Source organism: Polyodon spathula, chromosome 2, assembly GCF_017654505.1.
Source record: "Polyodon spathula isolate WHYD16114869_AA chromosome 2, ASM1765450v1, whole genome shotgun sequence".
NCBI lineage: Eukaryota > Metazoa > Chordata > Actinopteri > Acipenseriformes > Polyodontidae > Polyodon > Polyodon spathula.
In genome coordinates, this window is record NC_054535.1 from 100,032,032 (window position 1) to 100,048,828 (window position 16,797).

The 16,797-nt window shown below is 41.8% G+C and overlaps 1 protein-coding gene across 1 annotated transcript in view; it reads right to left on the reverse strand.

The window, feature by feature from the left end:
* LOC121305242 (high affinity cAMP-specific and IBMX-insensitive 3',5'-cyclic phosphodiesterase 8B-like) overlaps positions 1-16,797 on the reverse strand; it is a 65,454-nt gene that overhangs the window by 4,705 nt on the left and 43,952 nt on the right. The window contains exons 6-21 of the mRNA XM_041236794.1: positions 16,495-16,583; positions 11,153-11,231; positions 10,762-10,902; positions 9,589-9,677; positions 9,043-9,097; positions 8,178-8,229; positions 7,294-7,371; positions 6,291-6,367; positions 5,433-5,597; positions 4,970-5,012; positions 4,649-4,784; positions 4,076-4,274; positions 3,214-3,431; positions 2,745-2,883; positions 2,299-2,466; positions 605-734 (exon numbers count right to left, since the gene is read on the reverse strand). Of these exons, the coding sequence (XP_041092728.1) occupies positions 605-734; positions 2,299-2,466; positions 2,745-2,883; positions 3,214-3,431; positions 4,076-4,274; positions 4,649-4,784; positions 4,970-5,012; positions 5,433-5,597; positions 6,291-6,367; positions 7,294-7,371; positions 8,178-8,229; positions 9,043-9,097; positions 9,589-9,677; positions 10,762-10,902; positions 11,153-11,231; positions 16,495-16,583 (1,858 nt within the window). The remainder of the gene's footprint in view (positions 1-604; positions 735-2,298; positions 2,467-2,744; positions 2,884-3,213; positions 3,432-4,075; positions 4,275-4,648; positions 4,785-4,969; positions 5,013-5,432; positions 5,598-6,290; positions 6,368-7,293; positions 7,372-8,177; positions 8,230-9,042; positions 9,098-9,588; positions 9,678-10,761; positions 10,903-11,152; positions 11,232-16,494; positions 16,584-16,797) is intronic.

Sequence of the window (16,797 nt, forward strand, 5' to 3'; positions counted from 1 at the left end):
GTATGTGTGTGAGTACCGGAGTACACTTATACAGAGCTGAGTATGTGTGTGAGTGGCAGTGTACACTTATACAGAGCTGAGTATGTGTGTGAGTACCGGAGTACACTTATACAGAGCTGAGTATGTGTGTGAGTGCCAGTGTACACTTATACAGAGCTGAGTATGTGTGTGAGTACCAGTGTACACTTATACAGAGCTGAGTATGTGTGTGAGTGCCAGTGTACACTTATACAGAGCTGAGTATGTGTGTGAGTGCCAACGTACACTTATACAGAGCTGAGAATGTGTGTGAGTACCAGTGTACACTTATACTGAAATATCTCAATGTGAAAAAAAATGAATAAATGTTAAATGTCAGTGCGCTTACAAAATATAATGGTAATAAACAAAATCAGAGTCCGTGCTGAACTTTCTGCTGCTAGCTGGCAGATGATTCTGAAAACAGAGTCCACAGGAGCTGTGTACGTGTCTCCTCCTTTCATCAATGTGGTGGTTTGGAGGAGCAGGACTATAGTGGGAGCAGGTGGGCTCCATGTTACTGACCTGTAATACTGATTCAATTAAAGTAACAAATGAATCAACCCAATGAACCAAGAAATCTTACCATCCCAGGCATCAAACATGTCGGTGATGAAGTAATCAATAAATGATATCTGAGACTTTGGAATGCTGCAAGTATTTCGATCAAACACTGGCATGACCACAGGCAGCCCTTGTCTCTTCTCTTCATCAGTCTGAAAAACAGAGTGTGTATTTAAGACTTCCTGTCTGTCCTTTTTTTTCTTAATCATGGTATATTACAGCAATTTGCATTACTCATACTTAAAAAAACAAAAAAAAACAAACACGCATTAATTTTACAACAAAGATAGAATCAGTGATTAAAAACAGTTTGTGGTGTAACTGCCCTTTTGATTAATGCTTGTGACCAGATGAGCATTGCTGGGCTAAATGGCCTCCTCTCGTTTGTCATGCTTCTTATGTTCTTATGAATGATATCTAATCCAGCCAGTCTACAAACAGCAGCAGAGATGTGATGATATCTAATCCAGTCAGTCTACAGACAGGAGAGGAGATGTGATTATATCTAATCCAGTCAATACAAACAGGATCGGAGATGTGATGATATCTAATCCAGTCAATACAAACAGGATCGGAGATGTGATGATATCTAATCCAGTCAATACAAACAGGAGCAGAGATGTGATGATATCTAATCCAGTCAGTCTACAAACAGGAGCAGAGATTTGATGGTATCTAATCCATTCAGTCTACAAACAGGAGAGGAGATGTGATCATATCTAATCCAGTCAGTCAATACAAACAGGATCGGAGATTTGATGATATCTAATCCAGTCAGTCTACAAACAGGACAGGATATGTGATGATATCTAATCTAGTCAATACAAACAGGAGAGGAGATGTGATGATATCTAATCCAGTCAGTCTACAAACAGGAGCGGAGATTTGATGATATCTAATCCAGTCAGTCTACAAACAGGACAGGATATGCGATGATATCTAATCCAGTCAGTCTACAAACAGGACAGGATATGTGATGATATCTAATCTAGTCAATACAAACAGGAGAGGAGATGTGATGATATCTCAACCAGTCAAGCTACAAGCAGGACAGGAGATGTGATGATATCTAATCCACTCAGTCAATACAAACAGGACAGGAGATGTGATGATATCTAATCCACTCAGTCAATACAAACAGGACAGGAGATGTGATGATATCTAATCCACTCAGTCAATACAAACAGGACAGGAGATGTGATGAAATCTAATCCACTCAGTCAATACAAACAGGACAGGAGATGTGATGATATCTAATCCAGTCAGTCAATACAAACAGGACAGGAGATGTGATGATATCTAATCCAGTCAGTCAATACAAACAGGACAGGAGATGTGATGATATCTAATCCACTCAGTCAATACAAACAGGACAGGAGATGTGATGATATCTAATCCACTCAGTCAATACAAACAGGACAGGAGATGTGATGAGATCTAATCCAGTCAGTCTACAAGCAGGACAGGAGATGTGATGATATCTAATCCAGTCAGTCTACAAACAGGACAGGAGATGTGATGATATCTAATCCACTCAGTCAATACAAACAGGACAGGAGATGTGATGATATCTAATCCAGTCAATACAAACAGGGCAGGAGATGTGATGATATCTAATCCACTCAGTCAATACAAACAGGACAGGAGATGTGATGATATCTAATCCACTCAGTCAATACAAACAGGAGCGGAGGTTTTTTTCTTTCACCAGATTACCTGTGCAAAGTACTCCTCTGAGATGCGTCCAGCCCACTCTATGCAGAGTTCCAGGGGCCGGCAGGGGTTGGCCACGTCTGCACACTTGATCAGCATGCGCTTGATGAGCAGCCTGTTCTCCGGTGAGTTCTTTATACTCGCTGGGCACTCACAGTCACAGCCTTCACTCTGTGACAGAGAGACACAGTCACTACAGCAGTTCCAAGGCAGGCTCATATATATCAATGGTACATTGACGCACAATATTTAATTCCTTGTCAGCATTCTGTTGGCATTTAATTTCTATCTACCGCTATCTGTTACCACAGTGACCTGGTTTTCAAAGCTTGGTAAAATATCACTGAACATTTAACCCTTAGTATGCATTGAAAATAATCCAGCATTTGTTAACACAACACAAATCTTAGAACAACCCTGCAAAGTAGACACGTCAATAAAATGATTACATTGGAACTGGTTTCTTCTATAGCTGCCATTGGCTTGTTGATGCTGTTTACAAACTTGTTCACATGCTCAAAGTGCTTCGTCATCTCTGTTGCCAGGACCATGTCAATAATCGCCTGCCGCAGTGTTCGATACTGTGTTCTAAAGTGGAGAAATAGTATATTAGCATAGCCACAGAGTCCTGAGGCCAGGGAATACCAGTACAGCAGCACACATAGGTTTAGTGTGAGGATCTGTTGTAAGTACTCAGTAATGTGTGTATAATTGTGTTGACCAGGATGTTAGAAACAATATGTATCAGTATTATACATGTAGCTAAGGCACGCATGAGAAGCCTTATATTGAACACCCTTAAAAGTACAGATTTAAATTAGCCTGTGTATGCGTACAAGTGAGTGCCAGTGTTTGCTAACGAATAGCCAATAATACATTAGTTGTATTACTAAGATTGCCCAGAGTGAAGTGTCTGACCTCTCCATGTTGATGAAGACGTTGCACTGTCTGTCGCGCGTGGTGAGCTGGAAAGCCAGGGCTGCGTGGTGACTCTCCAGCACAGCCATGTCGTTGTACAGCACGGCAAGCTCGCTGCCTGCGTTGCACAGGAAGGAGTTGGTGCGGCCGGGGTGATCCACATCGTGCACTGTCGCTGCAATGAGAGCAGCTACCTCATCCAGCTGCTCCAGACTGCCCTGAAGCACACGCAAGAGAGGGGAGTGTGTGACATCACCGACATGTGCACAGAGTGGTGTCCAAATACAATGACTGACATGCCCAATGAGGAGCTTGGAAGTGGCAGGTGCTGTGAGAGGACCACTTCCCAAATCTCCAGAATGAAATGCAGTGTATCCATGTACCGTACAAGACATTTCCCTTTAAATATTTCTGTTTGACAGTGCAAAAGAGATTATGATGTCAAAAAAGCAGTTTGACCAGCACAGTGAAGAGTGAGGCTCCTATACTCATCTGTGGGGTATACAGAGATCAACGCCTTTTTTGTATTTGTTTTGAGCAAGTCTGATGTCCACCTTGTCACCACCCACCTTATTGGCACAATTCTTCAATGCACATATTGTAGCAACATATAACCCACAACAGCAGTGCCATTAAGACATCACCTGGATAACAAGTGCTCTGAGTTTATAGAGGAAAGCACAAGAGGCTAACCTCATGGATCATGACAGCCACAATGTGTCAAAAATGTTTTAGACATAATAAAAACTGAGATTTTTTATTTTATTTTGCAAAATGTAGCAGAGCTTAGCTTACCAAGCCTCTTTTAACATCTCACTACTGGGTTGATGTTTCACCTGTAAAGCAACTCGATTCTTCTTACCTTGACTCTCTCTTTCTGGAGAAAGTAGGATGTGGCGTGTAGGACGTCGGCTGCGTGCGTGGAGTTGTGGTAAGAGTTGGATGCGTGGTAATTAGCCTCGATAACCTGAAGCCAGGATTTCAGTGTAGCCTCTGTGCAGTTCAGAAACTCACACACACCAAACCGGGCAAAGATCTTCAATCCAAGGTAGGTGAGAGGTCTGGAAATGAGAGACAAACATGCATCCAGCAGTTGTACATTCTGTCAGTAGCAATAATGATGAGATCATAAAGAGCTCCTTGCTGTGACCCAGTTAAACTGAGGTCATGTGACTTGACAACATGCATACCCAGAAACACCTTGCTCTTAAAACTGCATTACTGAAATTAAATCCCTTTTATTGACATTAGATTCCAATCCCAATGTTAAACTGTATTTGCCTATGCAGCTAAATATGCAATGCATGTTGACAATGTAACTTATATTCTATACACACACCAGTAATAAGAGAGGAATTCTCAAAGTAATCATTTAAAATTATAATCTGAAATATGCAACAGTGACTAGTCAATCAGCTTTTGATTTTTTTCTCACCGCTTGTTTGTGGCAGCCTCCAGATCTAAAATGTTGAAATCCCACATCTCTTCATTGTTCAGCAGCTGTGCTATTTGAGGAGGGATGTCATTGGGGGTGGCGGGTATCACCAGGTGGCTTTGAATTTGGGTCATATCTAAAGAAAAGCAGAAAAATAACCATGTGAAAAAAAACATTATCACGGAGCATGTTTGAACTGGGCCCTGCTCTTTGCCTGACACAGTCATTTCTATAAAACTACACAGACGTGCTCAGAGCTGTTCTGTAGTGTGGGCAGTGTTACCAGTTTCAGCCTGACTCAATTATTGTGTTTGTACTTACTCTTGGAGAAGATATCATTCCCAGAAGGTTTCCGCAGTCCGTCCTGTAACACAATTTGTAAAGTTAGAAAAACACGAAAGACGATCATCGCTCCTCTGACATGTAAGTAACTTGCAAAGTGAACACTGGGTGCCAGGGTTTCTTAGTACGAACAGTAAAACAATATCTTTATTTCAACTCCCACCTGCTTCACGGCAAAGTATAGAGTTGAAAGATCACAATATCACATGATTGCTCAGGTATAAAAAAAAAACAACAACAATATGGGAACACCAGCCAGTTAGACTACACAATGGAGAGAAAATCTGAGTAGCAGGGCTCAGAACCACACAGAATTAATGCACACATCATTCAAAACAGGTAATGGATAGGTACAAAGTATGGCATCTATGTTATACTGTATGTACCATAAGGATTAGCATCTTGAACTAAACAGCCGCAGATTAAAATGTTTCCAACTCACAGTCATGAGACCTCCGACAAGGTCACTGGTGTGTGGGTCATCATCTTTGCTTCCGAGCTGGGGGGAGTACAGCTCTGTGGTTCGGAGGATTTCCAGCACTCTGTCCAGGGCCTCCGCTACTGTCACAGGGCTGTTCTCCTGGGCAGCATTGATAATGTTGATAACCTAAAGAAACATACAATATTAGCATATTTCTTTAAAACTACACACCCACGAGCTCAGGCTTCCTAGTCATGCAACTGCAGCGTTCATCAATGAATTCCCCTCCCTAGCTGCAGAAGCCTTTGCTGTTTGGTTCCACTCTTAGGACTTGTTTGTGCAGTGTGTGGTACAGCACTGTTCTTTACCTGTGAACCTTTCTTATGAAACAGGGCAGAGGCTAGGCGTGAACTGGTGCGACCCCATGCACCGTAAGTGAGAGTCTTTACCACAATAGAAGAGCCGGGCTCGTCTGCATTCATGGTTTTGGAGCTTTTAACCTCATCTCATCTCAACAGCTGGGGACACAATCCGTAACGGCAGTGTATCGCACAACACTGCCCGTTACACTTACAGACTTGAGAGAGCCAGTGAGATTATGGGAATTTGTTGAAATGAGCAACAACTACAAGGGTGTTTGCAATACAAAGCAGATCACTGCACTGTGCCTCGCAAATGCTTATGCTCATAATATCCAACTGGTAGCAGCGCCTACGTCTTTTTTGTCATATACTCAATCATATTCAAATGCAAGTGCTGACCTTCAGCCCCTTTATTATATAACACTCTGAAGGGGTAATAAGAGATGCTACTGCAGCACAGTGTGCATGACCCCAGTTACATGTTCTTCCAGTATTCAGGTTTGCTGAACTCTCTTACCTTTGTAATGGGAGCCTCTATCGTCATGGAATGGATTCTAGCCACTGACGAGTACCTGCGGTTCTGTAAACTTGGAGCTGGTACAAAAACACATGCATATTTATATTAATGACACTGCTGTACTTCAGAGAACTCTAAAAGCCCATCAAGAGTTCTTTGTTTTAATCTAAAGTACACTCTTCCTGCTTGATAACTGAGCACAGAAATCACACTTACAGTATGAGACCAATCAAGGAGGATATCTTTGCTATTATGTAATGGAAAATGCTTTTTTGTACATAAATGCAAACATTTTAAAGTAGGTTTGATGTCTTTTTTTGTGCTGGATCATATTTGGCTGTTTGTAACTAAGTGACCGTGAGAGTGAGATTTCTGATTCTGAAGTTCCAAGGGTGTACTGACCACTCACTGGCTGAGACACTCACTGAAGAGGATTAGATTGCTTATATAGAAATATGAAGAGGTTTATATCTCAACAGAACTACCATCCAATTTTCCACATTCAATCAACCATGTACTGTGAACAAAAATATAATTTCACTTTGTTTTTTTTTTCATTCATAACTTTCCCTGTTTTCACTATTAAGCACGTGTCTCAGACTCTATTTGCATTTCATCTGCTGCTAAATGTGAGCAAGCTGTTAAGCCCATACACAGTTGTATGAATACAGCCCTGAGCTCATAGGCTTCATCTAATACAGTGGTGTCAAATTCTGATGCTGGAGGGCACCACTGAACAAATCAATTGAACAAATCAGCACATGGTGAGAACAATGAGCTGCAATTGAAGAGCCAGCTTTGCCCACCTTTGATCTAAAAGATCATTAAAGAGGTAAAATATGAAAACTGTGTAAGGTACATGAAGATGTGTCATACATTTGTGCTCTGTCTCACTGAATCTTCCTCCTGGGTTACAAGACTAGTTGGGTTGACTTAGTGTAAGTGACTTGCTATCCACGTGAGGAACTGGAAAAACCACAAGCTGTTTTTCAATAGCTCTTACCGTCACTGCTTCGTGATGTTATTGACTTGACATCAATAGATTCTTTCCTCCTATTTTTGTGCCTGGAAGACAATGACTCTGGGAGTAAAAAAAGACAAGGCAGAGAGGTCACATACTTTGCTAAACTGCACAGAACCGAATAGAAAGGGTTGTTTCTTTGAATTCAAAACAAGTTCTCTAACCTGCTTAAACAATGTACTTTTGGGGTATTGGTAATCTAGTATCTTCAGATTACCATCTAGATTTTAGTAATAATTACCCATTCAACATAACGTGGGTTATCTATCACCTGGAATGTGAAGACTTGTAGCACTGGCTACAGCTAGACATGGGATGGGTTGTAGGTGTAAGGTTGTCTTCCCATCACACCTCACTTCTGTACCGAACAACTACTTTAACCTGCTCTTTATTCCCTGACCATTCCCAATGCAGTTATGTTTTTATAGTGCAGCCAAACTGTAGCTGAATAGCAGATTAACCAAACTGTACGGCAGCTACTGTATTTTTTTAATGTACAAAAGAACATAAAACATGAGAAAACAAGAGGAGGCCATTCGGTCCATCTAAACTTGTCCAGTTCCTAGTAGTTGATTGATTCTCAAAACTTTGTCAAGTTGGGTCTTAAAGGATCAAAGTGATTCTGCCTCATGACTAGGTATCCTATTCCATACCCTCACTACTCTGTGGTTTCAAAGAAGTCTAAGAGGTCTGTCCGGCAGTAGCCCCCTTTTTCATAGGCTGTCTCCTATGATGCCCTTGATATATAGATACTCCTCTAGTTCCCCTCTTATTATTGATTCATTCATTATGCATGTCTTGGGGGTCTGTGGTTTCCTGGTTCACTCCCTTTTACAATGAAGAAGATAAGCAGCAGTTATTTGTACCTGTCTGTGAATTTTCTCCACAATATTTTTCATCATAGTGTATCTTGTATACCTGACAGCAGAATAAAAAAGTTATTGTTAAAGATTACAATAATGCACATAATACCAGATTTTGCTGTAAAACCACTCGATGAGGACAGGTCATTTAACGTTACACAGGGACCTCCTTAAAAACACTGACCCTGGATAGCTCTATTAATGATGCAACATGACATAACATTTTCCAATATCTATTACTGATACACTGTCATATTACCCTGAGTATAAACATGCTGCAAAAGGAAATGCATCCTAAAGTGGGAGAAAGAAATGCATACAAAGTGACTGCAACAATCAATCCCAGTGACTCAAACCACCTTGAATGCAGACTTCCAGACTGCAAGAAGGGAGAGCAAGAATACTGGCTGCTTAATTTAGCCTCTGATCTGACACCCAGCCCTGTCCAAGATCCTCACTGTAGACTTGTACCACAGGTGGGTCAAACCAAATCGTTTTCAGGGACTTAATTGAAACTCTTATTTGTGAAACAGATTGCAATGCCCTGTGTTTTTGACCAGCTGTGTCTGACTATGCGGGGTGGCACTACCCAAGGACAACCAACAAACGTCAATCTTATCCAAAACCTGCCTTTCCTGTTACAGGGAATCAGAGAGACATGCAGCAACCTTGTTACTGTAGGAGTCATTCCGATTCCAAATCAGGATTCAGAAGGAATCCAAGCAGCTCCTATTGTTCCAGGATTGCTGCCCCTCTTTCTGGTTCACCGTGTCAGGGAAGGAAGGTGTTTGCCTGGGAGCTGCTTGGGGTCCAACAGTGGGGAGGCACCTGACTAATGCGTAAAAGAGAAGAACAAGCAACATCTCACCTGTTTATTATTTTCACTGCAAAGCCGCTTGATAGAAACAAAATGTCTGATCTTCCTGGGGACAAAAAAATAAAAAGATTGGTCAAACTGAACTCATTATAAAAGCACAAACTAAATATACAGTAATGCCCAATCCATAGTCAATTTATTTTCTATACAAATGCTTGCTATTGTTGTGTATGTAACCAGTTTTTAGTTTGTGAATCAGAACACACAGTAAACGTAAGACTACAATCATCGCTAAAGTAGACATATATATAACTATTATATTTCAGAGAGTGCTTGTAAATCAGGGCAAATAATACTACGATGTTCATCCCCCCACAAAACGAGTCATGTCAAAGAGACTCAAGGACTGTATTGTGCTTTAATTCCCATCCTTTTAAACCCAAGCAGTGATGCACGCAGGCGTACATGCACCAGACATTCTACCAAGATACAGCAATTAAATGCCATGACTGTTCTTGCATTGACTCAATGGTGGCTGAAAGAGGAATTAACAAGATAACTGAAGGTGATGGCAAAGTTAGAAAAGTGACCACTTACCCTCCCTGGCCCGTCACAGGTGTGATTTTCACGTGCTGCTGTATGCTGTCCCCTGATTTCCTCCTGGCGTAGTACATCCCCTGCCATTCCTGAAGCAAGACGAGTGATCAGCTTCAGGGGAAATTCAGCATCTCAGTTGGAGGTCATTTTTATTAAAGAAATCAAAGTTTATTGCTATTTGTACAGTGCTATGTGGAGCATGGGGCAGGAGCCAGGAACCACTCTCAGTGGAGGTATGACTCACAGCTGTCAGGCTGGGAGATGGAAATCATTAACCCCTAGAAAGGGAGCTCCCAGGAAAGGTGAAATTCTAGATCAGTGCTATTTTTATACCAGCTTTTGTACCCAAAGTACTTTTTTAGGCAGAAAAATGACACAGGATCAGAAGCATGTATTTCTATACAGATTTACCTAAAGGACAGAAAGGTTTGCCTAATTGGATTACCACATATCACAATCCCGTATAGATGGTTTGAAATTAACATGGCCTGATGCTTTCTCTAACTTTCACGTCTGAAGTATTGTTTTTTTATGTTTTTTTTTTTTGTTTTTTTTTTTAACTGTGCTTTGGAAAATGACAATAAACAAATACTACCCCCATAAAACAACTCAGAAAGTGTTACTGAACTGCAAAGTTGATTTAATTAGGCAAAAATAACAAAACAAATACAGTCCTTAACAAAACATTCTTTAAAACAGTTCATAACGTTTGGTGAATTGGGTCCGGTGTATTCAGGTCAATTACCGTAGGCTATTATATCAGGATTCCCATAGAAAATACAGTGTCCAAGATTAAGTTCAGTTTTACAGGCAGTACACATTCTTCTTCCACCCAGTTGCAGTTCAATAAGAGGAGAAAACAAGTGGCATCATCTATTTTACATGCCTTGTTAGATGTTTCTTTTATTTCCATAACTTTGGTGAGCAAACTGACCTATTTTATTTATATAAACCGTACTTAGATACAACACTCTGTAGATCAATTGAATAGACCACATTCTGTGGCAGATTTCAAAAGCTTTTTACTCTATTAGAAAAAAAAAAAAAAAAATCAAAAATAAATTTAAATTGACCCTAAAATAAGCCCCGAAAGGCAAGTGGGTGAGTTGCTTGTGGCTTGGTGACGTTATTGGGTCTTTGCAGGTTGTAGACACTGAAGCCTCCTGCACTCACCTTTCCTTTCTTAATACACATGTTGATGGCGTCTAGGAGGTCTGTCCTGTTTTTGTCACTTTTTGGTAATACCGTCAGCTCTTTTCCTATCAGCTCTCCTTTACAATATCCCATCATCCGTTCAAAGGCTGGATTCACATACTGTAACAAACAATTGTTGCAACCTCTATTTGATATTTTGAATACACATGCACTGCTTCGCTCTAAAAGGTGCTTTATTATGAATAGATAGAACAATAAAACTAATAAATAACAAAGTGAAAGTACGACTATCCATTTTCAGACAGTCAAGCTGACAACTGTGAACCAGTATTGAAGAGCGTTTTGATAATGGAAATAAAATAAAAATACTATCGGCTTCAATAAGAACCCATGCTGTCTGTCACCATACCTGTATGATGTTGTCTTCACTGGTTATTTCTACTGCTTCCTGGCAGTGCTCCAATGCTGTAAACATGGAATTACAGGCTCTGGAAGTAACAAACAAACCAAAAAACACCACAATCAAATCAAAATAATCATTTTTATAACCCCTATCACAAAGGAAACAAAGCTTCATATAAAACATGTTTCATACTTGAATGGAACCAGAAACTGGTAATCATACTATGGGAAATGAATAAGCCTTTTACTTCAAAGTGTCATTTTCATATACATTTTTTTCTGAAAAGAGAAAAGGACCCATTAATGTTACAACACTAGAAATAAACAACTTATAAATACCTGGTCCATGAATAAAATTTTCATTGTATTTCAAAGTCTTGAAAATTTTGTGTGCACTTTTCCTTATTTCATTTCAGAAATAATGGTGCAAATAACACTGGAGTAAATGGAGTTGGGACTTTTAAACCCTTATCAAAATGCTGACATTTCATGTTGAAATAGCTCTAAATTAAATATTGTTATAAAACAAATAACACATTATGGCAAAGTGCCCCGCCCCTGTGTGTATTTTGTGTTGTGTGTTAATGTTGGTGTATAGTCATTGGTACACGGGATATAAACGTGTCTGTGTAACACAAGTGTTTAAAATGTGTATTTGTATTTAGGCACTGCGGATTGCACAACACGTGTCACGTGCACATAAAATGTAATCAAATTATTATACACAGGGAATTGCTACACATGTGCAGTTGTACCGCGACTCCAATTGAATGATTGATTAGCAATCGAGGCTTGGTACAGCTGCATAAAAGCAGCATGTTTTCACTCGCTCAGGATTGTGTGTTCTGTGAGTGGAAGAAAGGGATTGGTGACAGAGGTAATAATAATAATAATAATAATAATAATAAATAATAATAATAATAATAATAATAATAATAGTTATAATATCAGCTCTCTGTTGTTTATTTCCTGGTTTATAGTCTGATGACTACAGTCGTCTTTGTGACACGTGGTGTCATCATGGGATTACCAGCGCCTCCAAGACGCAGACCAGAGCGGGAACCACAGTGTTTTTTTGGGGAAAAAAAACAAAAAAAAAAAAAAACAACAAAAATGGAAGGCTGGAGAGATAGCTGAACTGAGCTGGAGGAGCTCCTGATTGATCTGGAGGTTGGTGCCTTGCCTGCGGGATGTACGGGCACGTGGTGGCTGTCTGCCCCTACCAAGAGGGAGAGGAGGAACTGGCCAGGAGAGGAAGGTGAGGAGCCAGAGGATGAGGATCCCAGTTGCTCGAGGGCCACCATCGAGGGAGATCTGGGACTGGCTGACGGACTCTGACGGTGGCCTGGAAAGAGACCTCCCGAATGTGATCAAATTGCTGTGGGCCCGAGATGGGGAGCGTTGGGACACTTGGGAACAGCAACACCACCAAGTGTCCCTCCGAGACATCGCAGCCATGGTGTTCAACTACCTGGCTGCCGATATGGGAGGGGTCCCGCCTCTGGTCTCATCAGGAGAAGCCCTGAGGCTGTCTCCAGGATCAAAGGGAGAGGAGCCAACGCACCAGTCCCCTGTAAGTGAGGTAGTGCAGCACCAGTCTCCTGCAAGTGAGGGAGAGCCCCACCAGTCCATAGCAAGTGAGGGAGAGCCTCCGTCGCCAGGAGACTACATGCCGCTCCCACCTCCATTGCCAGGAGACTACATGCCGCTCCCACCTCCGTCGCCAGGAGACTACACGCCTCCATCACCTCCATCGCCAGGAGCAGAGCAGCAGGAGCTGCCTCTGCCTCTGCCACCTCCACCAGCAGAGGGTGAATGCCTGCTGGGTGCTTGTCCACCAGCAGAGGGTGAATGCCTGTTGGGACCCCTTCCACCAGAAGAGGGTGAATGCCTGTTGGGTCCCCGTCCACCAGTAGAGAGTGAATGTCTGCTGGGTCCCTTTCTACCAGCAGAGGATGAATGCCTGCTGATATCACTTCCCCCACCATCACGAAGAGAGGAGCAGGATCTACCTCTGCCTCCATCACCATCAGGGGGAAAGGAGCAGGAGCTGCCTCTCCCTTCACCATAAGGACCAGGACTAGATGCTGGCAGTCCTCAGCAGCCCGTGCATAGGCTGCTGAGGGAAGCACTGGGAAGAACCGCCCAGCCGCAGTGGCCGAGAAGTGGGCTAAAACCTGCACCACAGATTGTCCTGACTCCCCACACATCTTCGTCTAAGGATGCCTGCCTCACTTCGCCCAAGGATGCCTGCCTGGCATCGCCTGGGGATGCCAGCTGCTCCGCATCGCCTGGGGTTGCCAGCCGCTCCGCATCGCCTGGGGATGCCAGCTGCTCCGCATCACATGGGGTTGCCAGCCGCTCAGCATCGCCTGGGGTTGCTGGAACTGCTTTGCCAGGGGTCGCCGTCAGCTCTGCTTGGCCGCAGGGGTCAGTGTGGCCGGAGCCCCACCATAGGGAGCAGCCAGCTATGAAGGGGGGAGAGGTCAGGAGACCACCTTCTCCCGCAGCAGTTTCGCTGCCGGAGATCTTGGGGGAGTTCTGGAGACCACCAACCCCAGCAGCTTTTCCGCTGCTGGACTTTCCCCGGCTGAAGGAGTCAGTCTGGGAGCTGTCAGCACGTCTGCTGACAGCCGCACCATTGGCAACATTTCCTCTGCCAGTGGTACAGCAGGAGGAGAGATTCGCCCCACTGTCAGCACGTCTGCTGACAGCATGGCCAGTAGCAGCCTGGCTATTGGCAACATTGCCGTCCATCAACCCCTTAAAGTCCCTGTTCTTGGCCCAGGACTTTGAGCGAGACTTTGGGGATTTTAAGGGGGGAGGTGGCCATTGAAGCCATGTGCGCTTTGCACAAGGGGGGGGGTATATGTGGCAAAGTGCCCCACCCCTGTGTGTATTTTGTGTTGTATGTTGTGTGTTAATGTTGGTGTATACTCATTGGTACACGGGATATAAACGGGTCTGTGTAACACGAGTGTTTAAAATGTATATTTGTATTTAGGCACGAGGATTGCACAGCACTTCATGTGCAAGTAAAATGTAATAATATGTGAGCACGGGGAATTGAACTTTATTAATTCACGTGCAGTTGTACCGCGACTCCAATTGAATGATTGATTAGCAATCGAGTCTTGGTACAGCTGCATAAAAGCAGCATTTTCACTCACTCAGGGTTGTGTGTTCGGTGAGTGGAGAACTGGATTGGAGATGGAGGTTATAATAATAATAATAATAAATAATAATAATAATAATAATAATAATAATAATAATAATAGTTAAAATATCAGCTCACCGTGTTTGTCTGCGTAGTCCGTTTTGTTTGTCTCTTTAATTTGGTGAAAGGGCCGTGTCCTGTATTTTTGTTTGTCACAGCCTTTTTATTTACTGTTCTGTTCATTCATTAAATGCTGAGCGCAAGCAAGAGCTCAGCGTCCCCAAAACTCCACCTCTCTGTTGTTTATTTCCTGGTTTCTGGTCTGACGTCACCCACTACAGCCGTCTTTGTGACACACACGTATAGGCATTAGAGAGATCTCATATGTGACAGAGTGCTACCATTGCTTACCATTGTGATGTCATAGTCATTATTATACATCCAGTTCCTTCACCAGTGGGTGGGTGCTTTAAGTAAGTGAAATTAGTGAAATCTGTCTTGCAGCGCTCTAAGCTGCTCAGGGCAGCGGAACTGAACATGTCGTTAAGATGTCTACCATATTAGTGAGAATGTACTGACATAACGAAAAACAGCCCTAACTACAGAAATGTGTCAGGTTAAATGATGGCAGTAAGTCTATAAGACGAACATCCATGGTTTTTTGCAGTTGCTGGAAAAAAAAAAAAACTAATTTCTGTTGCCAAACATAAAATAAATATTTATCACAAGAACTGCAGTAATATACTCTGGTAGGTCCAGTTCCATTTTAGTCCATTGACATCACTGACTCACTCTCCATAATCTAATGGTCTTGTTAGTATGTGTGTGTGTGTGTGTGTGTGTGTGAATTTAGCAATGCTAACAAAAAACACTTTACAGTACAAAGCCTTTCATAATCATACAGCAGCCCCTCACTAAACCGGACAAGTTTGTCCGATCCGACATAAGGAGGTGTCAGCTTTAAAAATAATACAATAAAATCGCACACACATACATTTACATTTCTAATGTAATGTATTTTAAATTTAAATCATTGCTCTGAAATAATATTAATGTGTTTTGGGTAGGCTACACATTACATTATGTAAAAATACAAATCTGTACAGTAGGCCTATACAGTATACAGTACAGTAGTAAAATCAAATGAATACCTAGAGCACTTTTTTTTACTTTAGCCTACTCGTAACACAAAGTAAATCATGCTGCTGCATTGTACGCATTGGTTTAAACTGTGAATAAAAGATTATTTTAAATTGAAACTAAATGATTCTAGGTTTTTTTAAAAATTTTATTTTAATTATTATTATTTTTAAATTGGCCTACTTAGTAGCCTAGACAATTAACACACAATAGATCATGGTGCTATACAGACGCTCAGAATGAGCTGGAGGGGTTAGTGGCACACGTGTGCAATCTATTGCTCCCGACACGCTGGGAAAACCAGATGTCATAGAAATTTGTTTTCAAGTCTTGCAAGTACACAATGAATTCAGTGAAAATTAGGTACTTGGATGTTCGCCTCAAAAATACATTGAGCCCAACTGGCAATGCACGAGAAAAAGCAGACTGGGAAATGCCAGCAACAATTATGACTGTTTAAAACGTGCTTTCAAAAGTTCTTAACAAATTGATCCAATTGTAAGTGTTGCAACTGTCGGCAACTTTAGTACATCTCATTATAACATCTGAGAACCCTCATTTGCACTATCTCCATCCCCTTTTTGCAAATTTATGCAGGAACACCCATAACTACATATTCATGTAAGGTTGAACCGCAAAGAAAAACTGCTGCCGCAAAGCATTCCCTAAAAAGTTGCCAACAGCATTGCGCATGTTTAGTACATTTCACCCTAGACTTCCGACTCGGTTGCAAGTGGTTTGCGAATATTGCGACAGACACAACACTTTAGTACATCTACCCCTTAGTTTTCTTTTATACAAAATATACGTTTACGTGCACAAATCAATAAGCATTAGCAAAGGGTATGTTGGCTTAACTATGGTAATACTATTTTTCTGTTCTGCTGGGTATGTCTTTCAGTCGGATAAAAAACTACTATTAAATACTACTATAAAATGCCACGAGGAACTTGCTGAAAACATCATGTTGCATCTCGATCTGTACACCTGGTTTTAACTGCAATTAAATAATCAATTGAAAGAAAACACACGTCTAAGTAAATTGTGCCTACCGTAGCTTGAACAGAGAGCACACCTCCCCGTGCTCTAACTGAATCAGCTCATTGTAACAAGCTGTGGTACTACTGTTCTCAAAGAATCTCTGCGGGGAAAAAAAAAGAAACATGAATAGGATTGGAAAAAGCTGTAACTCCTTCCATAACTGGGCCGAATCCTTCTATAACTGGGAATTGGGAGATGCAGGCTCAGAAGACCAAATCCTTCTATAACGGAACTGGGAGATGCAGGCTCAGAAGACCAAATCCTTCTATAACTGGGAACTGGGAGATACAGGCCTGAATCTGTTTGACTGCTCA